The sequence below is a fragment of the Pseudorca crassidens genome, chromosome 9 (genome assembly GCF_039906515.1).
Source record: "Pseudorca crassidens isolate mPseCra1 chromosome 9, mPseCra1.hap1, whole genome shotgun sequence".
Classification (NCBI taxonomy): domain Eukaryota; kingdom Metazoa; phylum Chordata; class Mammalia; order Artiodactyla; family Delphinidae; genus Pseudorca; species Pseudorca crassidens.
This window is the reverse complement of record NC_090304.1, coordinates 38,850,916-38,872,557: the sequence shown is the minus strand read 5'-3', so window position 1 is coordinate 38,872,557 and position 21,642 is coordinate 38,850,916. Positions and strand designations below refer to the sequence as shown.

The window sequence follows — 21,642 nt, the reverse complement described above, 5'->3', positions numbered from 1 at the left end:
GTTATGTTGGAAATGGTTTGTAACAGCTCAAGAGAGCCAGCTGTTCAATTTTTGGGAATTTTGTGAGCCAACTGTTAAACAATGCAATTATTAAAAATTAACTTTTGGGCTTCCCTGGTGGCACAGTGGTTGAGAATCTGCCTGCTAATGCAGGGGACACGGGTTCGAGCCCTGGTCTGGGAGGATCCCACATGCCGTGGAGCAACTAGGCCTGTGAGCCACAACTACTGAGCCTGTGTGTCTGGAGCCTGCGCTCCACAGCAAGAGAGGCCACGATAGTGAGAGGCCCACGCACCGTGATGAAGGGTGGCCCCCGCTTGCCACAACTAGAGAAAGCCCTCGCACAGAAACGAAGACCCAACACAGCCAAAATAAATAAATAAATAAAATACTTTGCAACAACTTTCAGATTGTTACCTTTTTAGGACCTCACAGTAAATAGTTAAAAAAATTAACTTTTATAAACTTACAATTAAATAAATTACATCAAGAACAATGATAAAAAAATGATCAAAACTCATCACTTCCTTATTCTGCTACATTTTACCATTACCTATGTTCTTGAAGGCATTTACATCAACTATCTGCAGGGTGGAAATCTTATATAACAGTGTGTAATACTGCACATCTCTTCCCAGTTCTTATCATATGTACTCTTATCATATGATCCAGCAATTGCAAAAATGGCCACGGTAGGAGTATTTATCCCTGCAAATGCTACAAATCAGGGCTTTTCGCTCTCCCCCTCCCAGAGGGACAGTTGTTAACCATGAACTAGCCCTCTATTCATTGCTGATGTGTTGGCTAGGGAGCAGACCAAACATGCCACTCATTTAAAAGGAGTTCAGCGTATTCAGTCAACCTGGCTCCAAATTTGCCTCAGTTAATTTATTTTATTATTATTAAAATTAATTAATTAATTAATTTTGGCTGCTTTGGGTTTTTGTTGAACAAATCAGAGATAAAGTAGAGCAGACATTTAGGATGATTCCTAGTATGTTTGGAACACAAAAAATGGCAGCTATTATTGGCCATTACTCAGATGCTTATCAGATGAGAGGCAATGTAGCATGGGCTCTGGAGGTCAACTAAGGTTTGAATCTGATTTTGGTACTTATTAGCTGCGTGCCCTCGGGTGAGTTGCTTAAATTCTCTGTCTCTTTTTCCTCATCTCTAAAATGCAGATAATAACAATTACCTAATTCATGCAAGTGTTGTGATAATTAAATGAAATAATGTATGTAAAGTGTTCTGAATGGCATATAGCACACAGTAAATGCCTGAAAAGTGGTTGCTATTATTCCAGACTAAAGCACTTTCACATATATATATTTTTCACATATATTTTCTAATATTCACAAAGACCTATGAGGATTTTTTTTCATTCTTTTAATTGAAAATTTTCAAACATATACAAAAGTAGAGAGAATACTATAATGAATCCCTAGGTACCCATCACCCTGTGTCAACAATTAACATATTAGCTAGTTTTGTTTCAACTATACACCCACCCAACTTTCCCCCTACATTTGGATTATTTTGAAGCAAATCCCATCCATCACATCATTTCATTCAGTATGTATCTCTAAAAGATAAGAAATCTTTTAAGAGTTTATTAACCTCTTTCGGGAATTCCCTGGTGGTCCAATGGGTAGGACTCCCCACTTTCACTGCTGAGGGTCCAGGTTCAATCCCCGGTTGGGGAACTAAAATCCTGCAGTGGTGTGGTGCGGCCAAAAAAAAGAAAAAAAGAAAAATAATTTATTAACCTCTTTCAATAGGTTGATTAACTGAGGCTCAGCAAGGTGAAGTAACATTCCCAAAGGGACCAAGCTGGTAAGTGTATTAACCAAAATTCAAATATAAACCTGACTTCCTTTACATTGCCATTTACTGACTGATATAAATATTCACAGTCTGAAGGTTAGACATTAAAACTCTAAGCTTCAATAGTAAATCTTAGCATTTTAAAATTTAAAAAGAGAATAGACTTGTGGTTGCCACGGGGGAGTGGAGGAGGGAGAAGGATGGACTGGGAGTTTGGGGTTAGTAGATGCAAACTATTACATTTAGAATGGATAAACAACAAGGTCCTACTGTCTGGCACACAGAACTGTATTCAATCTCCTTGGGATAAACCATGATGGAAAAGAATATAAAAAATGAATGTATATATGTGTGTAACTGAGTCACTTTGCTGTACAGCAGAAATTAGCACAACATTGTAAATCAACTATACTTCAATAAAAAAATAGAGAATAAAATAAAATGTCTTGGGAAAAAAATAAAATAAAATTTAAGAAGAAATCATATAGCACAGGGAACTCTACTTAATACTTTGTAATGGCCTACATGGGAAAAGAATCTAAAAAAGAGTGGATATATGTACATGTATAACTAATTCACTTTGCTGTATATCTGAAACCAACACAACATTGTATATCAACTCCAATAAAAATTTTAAAAAAATAAAAAGAAATCAGAATAGAATAAAAGCATAGGTGTTCAACATTGAGCAGTGATAGACCACAGATTAAGCTCTTATGGATTTATTTTTCCTCTGGTTGAAAGAATTTATCTTGATCTTTGAAGCCATCAAGCATGAAGTGTGAAAGCAGACATCAATTGTTCAGATTTTGTACAGAGTGAATAACTGAGCAAATTTTTTCTCCAGCTTTCAGCACTAAAACAAATGCCTGCTGGAAACTACAAGCACCTGCTGGTAGTTTGTCACACTTTCAAAAGAAAATATTCCTAGCAATGTGATTATTTAAAAGGAAGAGTATACAGGCAGAAACTGCATGCAGGGAATTAAAATTATAGTGCCCAGCACCATGACAGCTTTCAACAAATGTTGATTGATGATGATGAAAATGATAGTAATCATAATAATGAGGTTGACACATGACATATGAACCACACGAACGAGCAGGAAGACAAGTCGTATGTCTGTAAATAACAGCTTGCAAAGCATCTTTGGAGCTTGTCTGAGGAAAAGGCCAAAGAGGTGGTTGTGTATGTTCCAGGTACTAAAACCACTGGCTTTGGGGCCAGCGAGCATTCTGATCCCCTACTATTAGATGTATGACTTTGAACATGTTACTTAACATCTCTGAGCCTCAGTTTCTGCATTTGTAAAATGGGGATACTAGTACCTATTGCATAGTTGTTATGAGGATTAGATGAGGTTGTGTGACTGACTTATGATTATCAAAATTGTTTGGGGGCTTCCCTGGTGGCGCAGTGGTTGAGAGTCCGCCTGCCGATGCAGGGGACACGGGTTTGTGCTCCGGTCCGGGAAAATCCCACATGCCGCGGAGCGGCTGGGCCCGTGAGCCATGGCCGCTGAGCCTGCGCGTCCGGAGCCTGTGCTCTGCAACGGGAGAGGCCACAACAGTGAGAGGCCCGCGTACCGCAAAAAAAAAAAAATTGTTTGAGAGTTACTAGGAGATGTCCCCCAAGCTTGAGAAAATGAGGCAAGTAAAACTGCTTTTCAGAAGTGGAAGAAGGAGACTGAAGTGTGCTTAGGCTGGCAATAATGTATTTGGAGAAACACTGAATTATTTAGAAGGGGAGAGTAAATATCCCACGTTCTCCTGGTAATCTGATGAGGATCTAGCCTCCTGGGTTAAGTTTGCCGATAGGGAAGGAAATGAGCAGGCATTCAGCCTTCAAGTATGTAAACCCTGGGGCAGTGAGTCTCTCTGTGGATGACTAGGTTAGCATTTGGCTCCTGTGAATTTTGGGGTGCCCAAGTCTGTCTCTCAGGCCCTGGACACTCTGAGGCCTTTCACAGGAAAGGACAGATCAAGCCAGACTCACCTTAGACAGTGTGCACACAAATCACCTACAGGTCTTACTAAAATGCATATTCAGATTTGGTAGATCTGGGGTGGGGCCTGAGATGCTCCCAGGTGATGCTGAGTCTGCTGGTCCCTAGGTCGCACTTTGAATAACAGAGCTGCAGACAATGCATGCACCCCCACTTTCAGTTACCCCTCTACTTTCCACGAGGATTCATCAATAGTATTTATCGTCCTCTCTTTCTTCCTGGGGTCATAAGTGTCCAACTAAGAACCTAACGCTTGCTGCCCAAGCACTCTACATCCGAGGACTAGAGCAAGTCTTTGACTTGCTTCCTTTGTTTTGTTCGTTCATACTTAGGGGTCAGCATGGGGCAATAATGGGTGTCTAAATCTTCCTCTCTCTAATCCAGGGCAGGTCCAGCAAGGGCACTGGCTAAGGCTGCTTAGCTGTATCCTGCCTGAGGTGGACTGAAGCTGAGAGAGAGAAAAGACTGATTGGACACGGGTCCTACAGGAAGCCCAAAGGCAAACCAGGGGAAGCTGAAGCAAAATTAGCTGGGTGAATGGGAAGAGCACCCGAGAGCGGGGTGAAGAGATGATGGTAGATGAATGTTTTGAGGCTAGGAGATCTCAGCTTATCTGGCAAACCCTGAACTTGCGGCTTGCATGATGGAATCCCTGTAACAGGCAAAGCTAAATTTGAATCAAGCCATATCCAGACTTGAGTTGTTAAAATAAGAAACAGGCATTGCAGGGCTTTTGAGAGTATCTTATTTTTGAAAATTTTGATTTGCTCATCTGAAAACTGAGAGAAATAAATTAAAATAAATGGGTCATAGATAAACCATAATGGAAAAGAATATAAAAAAAGAATGTGTATATGTGCATAACTGAGTCACTTTGCTGAACAGCAGAAATTAGCACAACATTGCAAATCAGCTATACTTCAATAAAAAATATATATATAAATGGGTTATATAAAACTTAAGTATAGACAAGATTAAAACTCATCTATAATCTTTATTTTTATTTTTTTAAATATTTATTTATTTATTGGCTGTGTTGGGTCTTTGTTGCTGCACTCAGGCTTTCTTTAATTGCGGCGAGCTCGGGCTACTCTTCGTTGAGGTGCACGGGCTTCTCATTGTGGTGGCTTCTCGTTGCAAAGCATGGGCTCTAGGTGCATGGGCTTCAGTAGTTGTGGCACGTGGGCTCAGTAGTTGTGGCTTATGGGCTCTAGAGCGCAGGCTCAGTAGTTGTGGTGCACAAGCGCTGTTGCTCTGCGGCACGTGGGATCTTCCTGGACCAGGGCTCGAACCTGTGTCCCCTGCATTGGCAGGAGGATTCCTAACCACTGCGCCACCAGGGAAGTCCAAAACTCATCTATAATCTTTAGATGAATGGTGTTACACAGGAATAAAGTGCAAGATGTCAGAGGAAAATTAATTACCACTGCATTAACTGTCAAAAACCCTTCAAGTCTTTAAAACTTGTCCCTTTGTTTTTTTCTCTCACAAGGGAAATCCTGTTATAATTCTTCTGTCCAAATAAAGGCACTTTAATATCCCCTTTTTTTCTGCATGCTGTGTCTTGCTGAATTACAAAATTAGACATTTTTCATCTTTCAGAAACTTTTACTTAATTTTTTTGTATCCTACGAATAATGTTTTAAAGCTATGCAAAGTTTTAATTATTATAACCAAAAACATACGATAAAAGGTTGTAATCCTTCAAAGTACATCACAACAAATGCAAGAACTTTATTTCCTTCAAAGGGAACTGTCTAAATAAAGGAAGAAAACTGTGTTTTAAGCTAAGCATAATATTGTTTGCTGCTACATAATAACCAGTAGGCACACTATGGCTTGGGGTCTAGCAAATAACAGAGCACAATTCTTCATCACACAGCCTTGACTTTGATCTCAATTAGATTTCTGAACTTGGTAAGCCACTTTGTCAGTATTAGTCTCATTTTATCCTCTGTAAAATGAGAGATTAGACTAGTTGGTATCCAGTCCCAGTGCTCCACTGATTCAGCAGAAGCTTGCTTTTGATTGTGAGAGCATCAAAAAGCATTCGCTGTTTTCTTTACCATTGAATGTTTTAGTAAGCGGGGACCCAGAGAGGTGAAGCAACTCACCCCCCAGTGCTAAAAGGGAAGAGCTAGGATTAAACTCCAAAATGCCTGACTTCTAGCTCAGGATACTTTCTATAATGGCAAGCAACTTAAAATCTTTTTCAGAGATGAACTTCCCTGCTATTAAAATAAAAATGCACCAGGGAAAAAGAAAAACACAGAAGACGTTGGTCTAACATAATTTCCTCTAAGGAAGTGGTTATTTTTCTGGGTGGCTTAATATAAGACATAACTGACTGATTACGGTCGGACGTGTGGATGTAAATTATGCTAGAGAACCACATGAAAGCAGGTCAGGTTCTCATATACAGCCAAAATGGCTAGTTTCAAGATTACACAGTACTGATCCTCTTGGTCTGTGAGTGACCTGAAGGCAGAGGCCATGTCTGGTCCATCTGTGTGGTTAGCAAGGCAGGCATTCTGCATCTAGGAGATTCTCCCACTAGTTCAGGGCCGTGGGGGCAGGACTGGGGCAAAGGAGCAGATCTGCAGCATTAGGGAGAGGAACTGAAAGGAAGGGTTCTTTCAGGAGGACAAAGCATGCTACGGAAGGAGATCTTGCAATGGAACCGAACAAGAGTCTGTTCTCTGCACAAATACACGAGTAGGGATGTCAAGTGTCTGAAAAAATTTCCTCACAAACAGGGAATATAGAAGGGATGATGGTGAAAAAAAAATAAACCACATCCGTTTTTTTGTAGATATACCTTGTCCCTCCCCACTCCTTTTCCTCTGAGAAAGTTTTAACATTATCATGTACATAGTATTAGAGTACCTGAACATATTACTTGAAAATAGATAAATGAGATAGCAAATTATTCACATATCTTTATGTAATATTTATATAACACTGAATATGTGCTAGGCACTGTTATAAGTACTTTCCAAATAAATATTAGGTCATTTAATCCTTGTAACAACTCTATGAAATAACACTATTGAAATCCTCATTTTACAAATGAGGAAACTGGAGCACAGAGAAGATGAGTAACTTGCCCAAGGTCACACAGCTAGTAAGTGGTAAAGCCCAGGTAGTCTTCTCCCAAGTCCATGCTTTGCTTTATCTTTAAGAAAGGACTACAAACAAGCGGTGAGAGCGTGAAACCATGCAACTCTGATTGGGACTTGAACCCACATGTGTTGAAACAGGAGGGAAGGGGGCAGGGCACAATCTTTAAAAGAATGACATAACCCAAGGACACGACATAAAGTGATTAGAACCAAACAGGTCCAAGACGGCCTTCCACTAGACCTTTAGCCTCAGTATATGTTCATTGTAACACATCAGCAAGCTAAATGACACACCCACAGGTGCTGTAACAGTTCCAAGGACGACCATAGAGGTCAAAAAGTGGGCAGTGGCACAATTCCTGGAAATCCCCACCTCTTCCTGAAATAGCTGGAATACTCCTCCCACTCATTAGTCTATGAAATTACCCACCTCTATAAAAACTGACAACCCCATACACTGGTGCCTTTCTCACCTTCTGAGATGGCCCACACTCTGTCTGTGGAGTGTGTTTCTCCCAAGGCTGCTCTCGCCTTCTGAGCGGCCCACACTGTCTGTGGAGTGTGTTTCTCTCTAAATAAATCCACTTCTTATGTATCATTTTGTCACTCACTGAATTCTTTCTGTGATGAGACATCAAGAACCTGAGTTTCGGGCTTCCCTGGTGGCGCAGTGGTTGAGAGTCCACCTGCCGATGCAGGAGACATGGGTTCGTGCCCCGGTCTGGGAAGATCCCACATGCCCCGTGGCTGGGCCCGTGAGCCATGGCCGCTGAGGCTGCGTGTCCGGAGCCTGTGCTCCGCAACGGGAGAGGCCACAACAGTGAGAGGCCCGCGTACCGCAAAAAAAAAAAAAAAAAAAAAAACTGAGTTTCATTAAGTCCTGAAACCAGATGTGTGATCTCAGTTGGAAGACTGTGGGTTTAGGCTGGGTTCAAGTCCTGGCATGTGGGTTCAAGTCCCAATCTGAGGTGCACGGTTTCAAAAGGGCCAGGTATATTACATTGCTGGAGAAGGAACCTCATGGGTGTCTTAAACCCAGCCACTTATTTTTTGGCTCCTATAGGTGAATGCTAAGTGGCAATAGAACTTTGCTGACACTATGTGAAACTGAGCAGGACCCTGTGGGGCCCTCCTCAGTAGAAATCCTTTTGGATACAAATCCTTTCTGTGTCCCCCATTTCTTGTTTGTAGGAAAGAAGCTTCAGCCTCCTAGACCTTCCCTGAGTACCAACGGGTAGATTCAAACAGTTGCTTATCAGGGAAGAGAGGGAATGCAGACACAAAGGAGAAGCAGTCAGGAAACCATAGTGCAATAATAAAGCAGGGTCCTGGTTCTTCCTCAAGGAACATACATAACAGTATCTCTGAGTTCTTCTGTAGGAACTAAGGCCCCCACCCAGGTGGAGGATGCTAACTTCAGGCTGGGTATGATTCCTGGAGCATCACCCTGTTACCTCACCACCAACCAGTCAGAAGAAAATCTGCACACAGTGGAAGATAAAAGACTCTGACCCCCTCCCCAAATGATTAACTGTGATTAACTTCCCTTTTCTCCCTCTTAAGAAATTTTCATGGTCAAGCAGAATCTTGGGAGTTGGTTCTTGGATACAAGTCCTATTTCTCCCCATGTTGCTGGCCTCCTGAATAAAGCAATCTTCGCTTTCCAGTCAACACTGGTCTCTCGAGTATTGGCTTTTGAGTGGCAAACGGCCAAATCTGAGTTAGGTAATATATGTTTCTCTAGTTTCTTGTCGTCACTACTAATTCTGTGCTTTTTTTGTTTGTTTGTTTCAGGATTGCTTATGGCTGGTAAGTTATTCCCCAAATTTTGTTAGTCATATTTGTTTCTCTACTTGTCCATCTTAAGACCGTGCAAACCAGGAAGGAGAACAGACTTTTACCTGGATGGGAAACAGCTCTTTGATATCCAAACTAGTAAGTTTTTGTGTTTCTGGTTTTACTCTTGACTTGCAGCTGAAATTGTAGATTTAAAGCTATAAATCTATATCTCTGTGTAATTTAGAAAGGCCTTTACCTCTCTGTGTATGAGTGTGAAAATGTAACTAAGCAAAGGGCTCATGGGCCAGCAGTACAGAAAGCCAAGCTCTAGCAGTGGGAATTTGCAGCAAAGTAAGGATTTATTGCAGGGCACCAAGCAAGGGAGTGGGAGACTAGTCTCCACTCCAACTTGGTCTTTGAGTTACGAGTTTTTTCAAGGGGGAGAACAAAGAGGCTGGGGTTAATCATCTTCTTGTGACATTTCTTAATTGTAGTTTTGGGAATCAGGATGTCTCTGGTTTGTGATTCTCTGGCCAAGCGGTCCATGGCTCAGAGGCCTATTAGCTCATCTTGCCCTGGAGAAACCACCTGAGTTTGTTTAAGTTAATAATAATATCTACAACAACAATTTTAGTACATTAATGATGTTATCAACAACATCAGTTTTACTTATCTGACTCTGGTTGATTAGTGTTTAGTTAGCACAGGATTGAGGTCAGAGAAGAAAGAAAGGAAATAAAGTTTGGGATGGAAAGAAAATCGAAAATTGGGTAAGGGAACTCGGCTTTAGGGGGACTCAGTTGCAGAATGTCTACCTACCTCTAGATGATATTAATAAATTAGATTATACGGACTTTTCTAGTGGTGCAGTGGTTAAGAATCCGCCTGCCAATGTAGGGGACACAGGTTTGATCCTTGGTCCAGGAAGATCCCACATGCCACGGAGCAACTAAGCCCTTGTGCCACAACTACTGAGCCTGCGCTCTAGAGTCCGTGTGCCACAACTACTGAAGCCCACATACCTAAAGCCCATGCTCTGCAACAAGAGAAGCCACCACAATGAGAAGCCCATGCACTGCAATGAAGAGTAGCCCCTGTTCGCCACAACTAGAGAAAGCCCGCATGCAGCAACGAAGACCCAATGCAGCCATAAATAAATAAATAACAATTTTAAAAATAAATAAATAAGATTATAAGGACTTCTAAATTAAAGGAGCTCTGCTCTGATTGGCTTATAGAGATAACTAAGCACACACGTAAATCAAATATTCCTAAAATTCTCTTAAAATAAGGAGACCAAGCATCTAATACTTTAAATGTGCTAAACTAAAAAAATTCTAACAGAATATATGGGGAGGCTCAAGGAAAATAGGGTTCTTCTAACAAGGTACAGATTCTTTGTGGCCTCCATTCCCTGTCTCTGGTGATAAGAATGTCCTTTTCTTCCAGGGGCAAAGAGGGCATCTTTCACATGGGAGTTTTACCTCTTGCTTTCAAGAAGAAAGGGGAGGTCAGAGTGCCCTTCTTGCATCTGCTGTTTTACAAGTGCCTTTAGCTCAAAATAATCAGTAGGCCAAATCAGCATATTTTGAGGTGGCATGTTCTGAACCCCTTCAAGACTCATTTAACAATTTTGGTTTTGAGAAATAGCTATCTCTTCTCTGATTTATCAGTGTTAAGTATACAAATCTACATTTTGTTCTATTTGTATTTGTTTTTCCTAAACGTATGGAGGTTTACTGACCAAATAAGCTAACATTACTTCTACATAATGTTAATAAAGAAAAAAAGCAGACCCTGACATCCAGGAGCTGGCCTGGTGCTATCTTCTGCTGGGCCTTGGTGTTGCTATGAGCTGGCTTGTCACTCACAGCTAGGTCTTGATGTTCTCCTGTTGGACATGAACTATTTCACAGAACATCAACATCAGACAAGGCCACTCTGTGACCATGACAGATTAATACAAAAAGGAGCTCACTCCAATAATCATGTCTGAACATAGACAAAACAAGAACATTGTCCAAGCCATAAAATACCAAATATCTCTCTAGACCAGCTAGTATGTGACTCATACTGCTTTACCAATTATAGCTCTATGCTTGCATTAGTGTGCCTTCCCTATGAACAAGATGTAACGAGATAATCATAGATTGTCCCCGCTTTCACCTAGAGTAAACCCTCTCTTCCTGTACCTTCTCCAAAATCACCCAACCAAATCCCTAGTTGTATAAGTCCTTTCTAACATCCTATTACTGAGCCACCCCACAGTTCCCTATGGTGTATGTTCTCTCCTGCTACAAAACCAAACTTGTTCAACTACAGGAGTGTTCCTGGTGGTCTTTGGCTGAAGGGCATTAACAATATTTAAGATTATGAAATGTAAATTTGTGCTCAACTAAATTGAATCACTATACTGACAACATTTTTATTTCAATAATAATTATATTTTGTAGTATGTATGTTTTGTAGTAACCTGAAGTTAATTTTCAAGTTCTTTAACTTAAAACATTGGACTGGGAATTCCCTGACAGTCCAGTGGTTAGGACTCTGTACTTCCACTGCAGGATGGCATGGGTTCAATCCCTGGTCAGGGAACTAAGAGCCCACAAGCTGAGTGGCTCGGCCAAAAACAAAAACAAAAAACAAAAAAAACCCCAACATTGGACTGATATTAGGTTAATTACTAGATAATCATTGAATACCTAGATAACTTCTAAGTAATGTAGAATACTGTATTGTTGATTATTACTAAGCATAGTTTTAAGTATACATAGTTTTGCTTCTTACTTTTTTTTTTTTTTTTTTTGCAGTACGCGGGCCTCTCACTGTTGTGGCCTCTCCCGCTGCGGAGCACAGGCTCCGATCGCGCAGGCTGAGCGGCCATGGCTCACGGGCCCAGCCGCTCCGCGGCATGGGGGATCTTCCCGGACCGGGGCACGAACCCGTGTCCCCTGCATCGGCAGGCGGACTCTCAACCACTGCGCCACCAGGGAAGCCCTGCTTCTTACTTTTATGTGTTATAGAGAGGCTATAACTTGGGTCATGGTAATAAACATGTTCTCTTTGCCACTTTAAGAAGCTGAAAGAGATGTATGTGGCTGTAGAAAGGTGTAGTGTATGTGTTCATGAGCTTCGCTAGTCTGCTAAAGTGCTCCTGTACAGCACGCGATTCTCATTTATCCATCCGCCAGTCTTCTCTGTGCAACAGAAGCTAGTTGCTTTGGTTAAAGGTAGTCCAACATAAATGGCTGAGGCTATTCCAGGAGCAATAGTCATAGAGAAATAAAACTACGTATGTCTTTTTTTTTTCCCAAGGGAAAAAAAAAAAGCTTTTGTCCTAAAGCAGAAATCCTCTGGTTTTCTCATCTCCAGATTTCTTAACACTTACATTGGAAGTGGAACCAAAGAAAATTTAAAGACCTTTTTATTGATTTATTTAAAGTTAGCAATGATGACTCCGTTGATGTTAACATAAATAACATCTTAGTATTATTATGAAATAGCTGTGATCTCATGGATCCAAGAGAGAACCACTGTCCTAAACTTCAGTAGAGTGTCAGTTTGTTCCAGAATATTAAAGAGCATAATGATAGGCAAAACTTAAAAGTTAATTTTATTTGCCTGTGCATTTGGCTGTTATAACAAAATACCACAGACTGGGTAGCTTACAAACAACAGAAATTTATTGCTCACAGCTCTAGAGGCTGGAAAGTCCAAGATCAAGGTGCCAGCATGGTCACTTTCTGGCGATGGCCCTCTTTCTGGTTCATTAGCAGGCACCTTCTCCCTGTGTCCTCACATGGTGGAAGGGGCCAGGGATCTCTTATAAAAGAGACTCCACACTTATAAGAGACTTTTATAAGAGACTCCACACTTATCCCATTCTAAGCAACTCCCAGAGTTCCCACCTCTTAATATATTATCATCTTCGGGGGTTAGGTTTTTAACATATGAATTTTTGGAGGGGGGAGTGATCATTTAGACCATAGCACCTCGATTTATACTACCTGAGTTTGAAAAGAAGCTATGAAATTGGTGAGTGCTTTAGTGAAGTTCACTCTGTCTTGAACAGCTTGCTTTTATGAAATTATTCCTCCAAGAGAGCAGTCAGCCACTTTGTGGCAAGTTGAGTACATCAGGCCTCTTCTATCCACTTGAGCACCTCCTGGAATTCTTTTGATCCATTATAACTATGAATGGTTACATGTAGCAAACCTGGACTGAGAAGGGTATGATTATCAATAGGTTCAGACCCCTCAGACATAAAAGTTTGAGTTGCACTATCAGGTAAGCCACGCAGATCTGCTGGGGTAGTAGCTGAGGGTGAGGGGAATTTAGAATACATAGTGGAAACCATAAGCAAGACGAAAAGACAACCCTCAGAATGGGAGAAAATATTTGCAAACGAAACAACAGACAAAGGATTAATCTCCAAAATATACAAACAGCTCATGGAGCTCAATATCAAAAAAACAAACAATTCAATTAAAAAATAGGCAGAAGACCTAAATAGACATTTCACCAAAGAAGACATACAGATGGCCAAGAGGCATATGAAAAGATGCTCAGCATCACTAATTATTAGAGAAATGCAAATCAAAACTACAATGAGGTATCACCTCACACTGGTCAGAATGGCCATCATCAAGAAATCTAGAAACAATAAATGCTGGAAAGGGTGTGGTGAAAAAGGAACCCTCCTGCACTGGTGGTGGGAATGTAAACTGATACAGCCACTGTGGAGAACAGTATGGAGGTTCCTTAAAAAACTAAAAGTAGAACTACCATATGACCCAGCAATCCCCCTACTGGGCATATACCCTGAGAAAACCGAAATTCAAAAAGAGACATGTACCACAATGTCATTGCAGCACTATTTACAGTAGCCAGGACATGGAACCAACCTAAATGTCCATCGACAGATGAATGGATAAAGATGTGGCATATATACAATGGAATATTACTCAGCCATAAAAAGAAACAAAATTGAGTTATTTGTAGTGAGGTGGATGGACCTAGAGACGGTCATACAGAGTGAAGTCAGTCAGAAAGAGAAAAACAAATACTGTATGCTAACACATATACATGGGATCTAAAAAAAAAAATGGTACTGATGAACCTAGTGGCAGGGCAGGAATAAAGACGTAGACGAAGAGAATGGACTTGAGGACATGGTTAGGAGAGGGGGAAGCTGGGGCAAAGTGAGACTAGCATCGACATATATACACTACTGAATGTAAAATAGCTAGTGGGAAGCAGCGGTATAGCACAGGGAGATAAGTCCGGTGCTTTGCAATGACCTACAGAGGGGGGATAGGGAGGATGCGAGGGAGGCTCAAGAGGGAGGGGATATGGGGACATATGTATGCATATGGCTGATTCACTTTGGTGTACAACAGAAACTAATATAGTATTGTGAAGCAATTATACTACAATAAAGATTTTTTTTTTTTTTTAAAAAGAATGCACATGGGCTTCCCTGGTGGCGCAGTGGTTGAGAGTCCGCCTGCCGATGCAGGGGACACGGGTTCGTGCCCCGGTCCGGAATATCCCACATGCCACGGAGCAGCTGGGCCCGTAAGCCATGGCCGCTGGGCCTGTGCGTCCAGAGCCTGTGCTCCGCAACGGGAGAGGCCACAACAGTGAGAGGCCCGCTTACCGCAAAAAAAAAAAAAAAAAAAAAAAGAATGCATAGTGGAGGAAGGAGAGGATGAGTACTAAATGAAGCCTTCAGATCAAATGCAGCAATAGATGCTGTAGCTCTTCCAACACACCTCCCTCAGGAAGCAAGTTTCCCCTCAGAAAGAGAGGCCCATGGGCAGCATGGAGGAGGTGCTCCCTGTACAGTACAGAGAAGTAGGTCTGCATGGCACAATAGGTGGACTATGGCAGCTATGAGCTCTCAGGTCTCTGACTCCAGGGACCATAACTGACTGTAGGCCTCTGCTGTTGTGCTTGGAAATTCATCCTTATGTTTGTGCCAAGGCCATGCTTCCCTAGCCAGTGACTGAGCACAGCAAGGATACTAAGGTAGGCCCCTTCCTAGGAGACTTGTTGCTCTTCTTATGGAGACTTCAGCTGGAAGGCTACCTGATGGCCTGGAAAAGTTTTCTTAGAACTGCATGGCTGTCTAAGCATTCCCCCCTTCCTCCCTTCCTCCCTTTATCCCTCCCTCCCTCCCTCCCTCCTGTCTTTCCTTCCTCCTTCCCTCCCTTCCTCTCTCCTTTCCTTCTTTCCTTCCTTCTTCCCTCTTTCCTCCCTTCTTCCTTTCTTTCCTCCCTTCCTTCCTTCCTTCTATCCTTCACTCAGGGTCAGAGCTGTACTGCAGTCTGACAGATCTCCCAGCCTTCTCTGGCTCCCTACCCATTTTCTCTCTCAAAGACATTTCCCTTAATAAATTCCTTGCACATTTAATCCTGTCTTGATGTCTGCTTTTCAGAGGACCCAGGAAATGAACTAACTACCAATCAGCCATCCATTCATCTATTTGTATAGAACCCTGAGTTTATTCTGATTCCCTCAATTTCACTCTATTACCATAGGGTTCATTCTAGCCTTCTTCCTTTCCATATTTGAACTCATTTCTGACAGTGAGAAATCTAGAAATTATTCACATATGTTTACTAAGTTTCTCTGTCTTAGAATGCACAAAAGGTAGTTTCAGAATTACTAACTTGGGCTTCCCTGGTGGTGCAGTGGTTGAGAGTCCACCTGCCGATGCAGGAGACACGGGTTCATGACCCGGTCCGGGAAGATCCCACATGCCGCGGAGCGGCTGGGCCCGTGAGCCATGGTTGCTGAGCCTGCGCGTCCGGAGCCTGTGCTCCGCAATGGGAGAGGCCACAACAGTGAGAGGCCCGCGTACTGCAAAAAACAAAAACAAAAACAGAATTACTAACTTGCTCCATGGCAAAAAGCAAACTAACAAACTAGAGTTTAAAACTTGCTTACAGATATTTTGGATTTAACACCAAATGCAAAGGCAATAAGCACAAAAGTAAACAAGTGGGACTACATCAAACTAAAAAGCTTCTGCACAGAAAACAAAACCATCAACAAAATGAAAAGGCAACCTATGGAGTAGGAGAAAATATTTGCAAATCATATATCTGATAAGGGGTTAATATTGAAAAAATATAAGGAACTCATCAAACTCAATAGCAAAAAACCAAATAACCCAATTAAAAAATGGGCAAAGGGGCAAACTATTATATATAGAATGGATAAAAAACAAGGTCCTACTGTACAGCATACGGAACTGTATTCAATATCCTGTGATAAACCATAATGGAAAAGAATACAGAAAAGAATGTATATATATGTATAACTGTCACTTTGCTGTACAGCAGAAATTAATACAACATTGTAAATCAACCATACTTCAATAAAATAATGGGCAAAGTTCTGAATAGATATTTCTCCAAAGAAAACATACAAATGACCAACAGGTACGTGAAAAGGTGCTCAGCGTTATTAATCATCAGAAAAATGCAAATCAAAACCACAATGAGATATCAACTCATACCTGTTATTTAGTTCATGATTTCAGTTATGGGCTAATTCCATTGCCAAGGAAAGTGCCAGACTGATCCATAGCCTAAACTGGAACCCATACCCAAGATTAGACCTGCTGACCAATCCTATTTCAGTATATGTGCTGCCAGAGCAAGCACTGACCAATCCTAGCATATCAGTTCAGAAACCAGTTTACAATCCAGCCAGAATCCCAGCCAGTACCATCTCAGTATAATGTTGTACCCAGAGTTGTGTCGACACAGATAGATAAACATGTCCTCAGCTAAGAGATCAGTCCAACTCAGAACATAGTTATGTGCCAGTCCACCTTGACGTAGAAACCAAACAACTCCTGACTAACCCAGATTAGGGCCAAGGCCTGGTTTCTGATGGCCCAGAACCCAAAATATGCTGGCTCATTCCCAGACCCATTCATTCATTAATTTATTCAACAAGGCTTTAGTGCAGGCCTACTAGGCTTCAGGCACTGTGGTAAGTGTTCACGCTTATCTGGGCATGGGAGGATTCCAGAGAGGCTTGCATCAATCACCCTAGTGGTGTAAATGCAGGGTCCAGCTCCTCTTCCTGTTGTGGTCAACACTTCCAGACTAGTGTCACCAGATAAATTTTCACAGATTTTTCTCATGACATCATATTCTGCTTAATCCCCTTATGGCAATTTTTAAGAAATGATTATTTATTTATTTGGTTGCACCAGGTCTTAGTCGTGGCAGACAGTCTTCTTAGTTGCGGCAGGCAGGCTTCTTAGTTGCGGCTCGCTGGCTCCTTAGTTGTGGCATGAGAACTCTTAGTTGCAGCACGCATGTGGGATCTAGTTCCCTGACCAGGGATCGAACCCGGGCCTCCTGCATTGGGCGCACGGAGTCTTAACCACTGCGCCACCAGGGAAGTCCCCCCCCATAACCTTTTGACCTAGTAGATTTCTATACTTGCTTATGACCATTCATTCAACACATTTATTAAATGTCTTTAGATTGCTAGGCCCTGGAGAAACGAAAATACTGCCTTTAAGTAAGTCACCGTCTTTAATTCTACCCAAGGAGATTAATAAATTAAAAAAAACTACTGCAGTTCTAAAATAAAGGTATAAGTTTTTTAATAAAGGTATCTTCAAAATTCTATGAGAGCCTAATAAACGAGTTGTTTCTTTTCTTTCTTTTTTTTTTTTTGGCCACGCCACGCGGCATGTGGGATCTTAATTCCCTGACCAGGGATTGAACCTGTGATCCCCCTTCATTGGAAGCATGGAGTCTTAACTGCTGCACCACCGCGGAAGTCCCAGAGTTTTTTTTTTAATGCTAGGAAGGTATAGTTAGAGAAAGTGATTTCTCTACTGTTCTTTGAAAAATGACTAGTTTAGTGAGAGAGAAAAACATTACAAGAAAAGAAGCAGTCTGTGCCAAGGCATGCAGGCAGTGAGGAGAATAGGATGCCCCAAGGACAAACGGTGATGCTATGGAATGTCTTATTCTTTGGAGACATGATGGTTTATACCACTTAGGGATAATGAGATTTGTTCTAAACTTGACCCATGGATGTTTGACACAAAGGACACTCGACAATATACAAATATATAATAAAAATTATGTCAACATTAGTGAATTTGGGAGGAAAGTATCTTATGAATTAAATTCCATCGATCCAGTTTAATTCCTTGATTAATACATAGACTGCTTAATGGAGGCAAAATCCTCTGAGGTCAGAGTGGCAGGATCAGAAAGAATATTATTGGGATTAAAATGGCAAGATATAAACATCCTGCTGCTTCTACTCTTGTCACAATGAATTTTCCAAGGTCTCTATACCTTATGTCATAGATTACCTTCCCCTCCTACAACATTGACTCACCTCTTTGTTATATGGAATTCCCCAAACTAGTGTCACAAACTTAAAAGCCTACAAGTGCTAGGTGGATAATATGAGTAAAGCTGGCTAAGTGGGATTGTAAACTAATAAGTATCTGCCTTGTCCAAAGAGGGAAGCTGTTACTTTGCTCCAGCCAGTTGTTGCCATGTAGGAATACAGGCTAAGGACTGTCAGAACTCCAATATTTTCAAGAGAGAAGCCAGAAATCCTGATTTTTATTATGGGAACTTGTGACTTGGTAACTAGTTGGAAAAAACCCCAACCCTATAAGCAGGTCAAACAACATGTCTATGGGTCTGATTCTACCCCTGGGCACCAGTTGGTTAACTTTTTTAGTTTTCTATGATATCATACTTAAAGGAATGAAGGACTGTTCCATCTCCTGACATTACTGGATTCCCAAATAAGGACTCAACCTCTTTCTCTTGTGAAGAACTATTTTGTACCACCCTCTAGTAATTGCAGTTTGCCCATTCCTTTAAGCATCAAGTTTTATGCTTAAAACCTCTCTTGTGATAACATGAACTATACCAACAATCTTCCCCTCCATTCTTGAATTTCCCTGGCCACACCCTACCCTTTATGACCTCATGAATTGCCCTACCACCTTGGAATGACAACCCATGCCTCCATACCATTGCAATCATTTGCCTATTTCTTTGTATCATGCCCCATGATATCATGTATTAACCTCATTCAGGACTGCAACATAGGATGGGAAGTGGGAAGATAAAATCTGTATGGCATCACAAAAGCATGAGGTTGCTTGGGAAACTTCATGATGTCATAAGAAAATTTCTACATTAAAAGGATCATAGGGACTTCCCTGGTGGCGCAGTGGTTAAGAGTCCACCTGCCAATGCAGGGGACATGGGTTCGAGCCCTGGTTTGGGAGGATCCCACATGCTGCGGAGCAACTAAGCCTGTGTGCCACAACTACTGAGCCTCCGCTCTAGAGCCCATGAGCCACAACTACTGAGCCCGGGTGCCACAACTACTGAAGCCCGCACGCCTAGAGCCCGTGCTCCGCAACAAGAGAAGCCATGACAATGAGAAGCCCACACACCGCAACAAAGAGTAGCCCCTGCTCACCACAACTAGAGAAAGCCCGCATGCAGCAACAAAGACCCAACAGAGCCAAAAATAAATAAATAATAAAATAAAATAAAATGGGCAAAGGCCTTGAATAAACATCTCTCTAAAAAAAAAAAAGGATCATAAAAGTTAGAGAAGGATGTGTAAATACTGTGATTTAGATCTCGTTAGAGTGAGTAAAAAGTATAAATTCAGTTTTCCAAGTATTTCAGGCAAACATCTATCATAGTGAAGTTTTATAGGAGATCTCTAAAGAGATTCTGCTTTCTGGATATACTGTTTATTCTTTAGGGGGAGTGAGAGGTTATCTTTTTTTTAACTTCGTAAAGTGAAAATCTAGTGATTGGGAATAAGATTTATATAACTACAGTCATTGCACATTATAAGGTTTTTTGCTGAACAGAAACAAAAATTATGAATGTAGCACACAATATTTATTTGATAACATTCCTTATGGCAGCATGACTGAATTTTTTTCTCACTAAATTCTTGTAATCTATGGAACACATACTTCATACTACTTTGTTTCTAGTTTCTTCTTTTTTTTTTTTTTTTAGGATTCCTAAGTGGGAGTAAAATTATCATTCTTAGGATGCTATAAAACTTTTTGGGTAGAGATAGTCTAATTTTTAAAGTATGGGACTCTTTAAATTATTGTCATTGTAACATGGATCTAGATATTGTTTTTACTGTCTATTGATTTACTCTTATTAATATTTGTCTCCTTTGTGATGATCACTAATATCAGCAGGCAGAGGACACAATTTCCATTCTCCTTATAAAGGAAAAAAAAGATAAAAACAAGAATCAAATCCCTTTGTCAAAATACTGAGAAAAAACATCCCCAACAACATGAATACCTAAGATAATTAGGTGATTGTCCTTTCATTCACTCATTCATTCAACAAATATGTATTGATTGCCTACTATATGTATCAGACACTGTGCTAGGCTCTGGGTAAATGGTGAAAAACAAATCAAATATGGTCTATACTCTCATGGATCTTCTGGTCTAGTGAAAGAGACAGACAAAAAACAATTAAGGAAAGAAGTGCATATATATGTATACCTATATATGTAAATGAATTTCACATATATGTAAATGTATATATACATATTATTATGGAGAATAATGGAAAGGAGGAGAGGAAAATTACTTTAGGTTGAGTAGTCAGAGTGGGTTTTTCTGAGGCAATGGCAAGCTGAGTACAAGTGAAGAAGGATCCGGCCATGTAAAATGTAGGGGAAATAGTGGTCTACCGAAGGGGGTATACTTGAGCAAAGGCCTTAGCTGGGAATGGTTTCTAAGAACAACAACAATAAAAAATCAACATGGCTAGAGCAGAAGCAAAAAGAACTACAAGTCTGCAACCTGTGGAACAAAAACCACATCCACAGAAAGACAGACAAAATGAAAAGGCAGAGGACTATGTACCAGATGAAGGAACAAGATAAAACCCCAGAAAAACAACTAAATGAAGTGGAGATAGGCAACCACCCAGAAAAAGAATTCAGAATAATGATAGTGAAGATGATCCAGGTCCTTGGAAAAAGAATGGAGGCAAAGATTGAGAAGATGCAAGGAATGTTTAACAAAGACCTAGAAGAATTAAAGAACAAACACCTAGAAGAATTAAAGAACAAACAGACATGAACAATACAATAACTGAAATGAAAAATACACTGGAAGGAATCAGTATCAGAATAACTGTGGCAGAAGAAAGGATAAGTGACCTGGAAGACAGAATGATGGAATTCACTGCCGTGGAACAGAATAAAGAAAAAAGAATGAAAAGAAATGAAAACAGTCTGAGACCTCTGGGACAACATTAAACGCAACAATATTCACATTATAGAGGTCCTAGAAGGAGAAGAGAGAGAGAAAGGACTGAGAAAATATTTGAAGAGATGACAGTCAAAAACTTCCCTAACATGGGAAAGGAAATAGCCACCCAAGTTAAGGAAGCACAGAGAGTCCCAGGCAAGATAAACCCAAGGAGAAACACGCTGAGACACATAGTAATCAAACTGACAAAAATTAAGGACAAAGAAAATTATTGAAAGCAACAAGGGAAAAATGACAAATAACATACAAGGGAACTTCCATAAGGTTAACGGCTGATTTCTCAGCAGAAACTCTACAAGCCAGAAGGGACTGGCATGATATACTTAAAGTGATGAAAGGGAAGAAACTACAACCAAGATTACTCTACCTGGCAAGGAACTCATTCAGATTCGATGGAGAAATCAAAAGCTTTACAGACAAGGAAAAGCTAAGAGAATTCAGGACCACCAAACCACCTCTACAACAAATGCTAAGGGAACTTCTCTAAGTGGGAAACACAAGAGAAGAAAAGGACCTACCAAAAAAAAAAAAACAATTAAGAAAATGGTAATAGGAACATATATATT

The 21,642-nt window shown here is 40.8% G+C and overlaps 1 protein-coding gene across 6 annotated transcripts in view; it reads right to left on the bottom strand.

Moving 5' to 3' along the window:
- LOC137230409 (uncharacterized) overlaps positions 1-21,642 on the bottom strand; it is a 56,364-nt gene that overhangs the window by 21,415 nt on the left and 13,307 nt on the right. For 3 of the 6 annotated variants that reach the window (XR_010946130.1, XR_010946129.1, XM_067749745.1), the window contains exons 3-4: positions 15,408-15,597; positions 1,621-1,714 (exon numbers count right to left, since the gene is read on the bottom strand). The exons of 1 other annotated variant lie outside the window; for it this stretch is intronic. Coding sequence is in view for 2 of the 5 variants with exons in the window: in XM_067749745.1 (XP_067605846.1) it covers positions 1,621-1,714; positions 15,408-15,597 (284 nt within the window). In the remaining 3 variants the exon portion in view is untranslated. Of the gene's footprint in view, positions 1-223; positions 1,715-15,407; positions 15,598-21,642 lie in introns of those variants that run through there. 2 more of the 6 variants (XM_067749744.1, XR_010946131.1) reach the window with 2 other exon arrangements.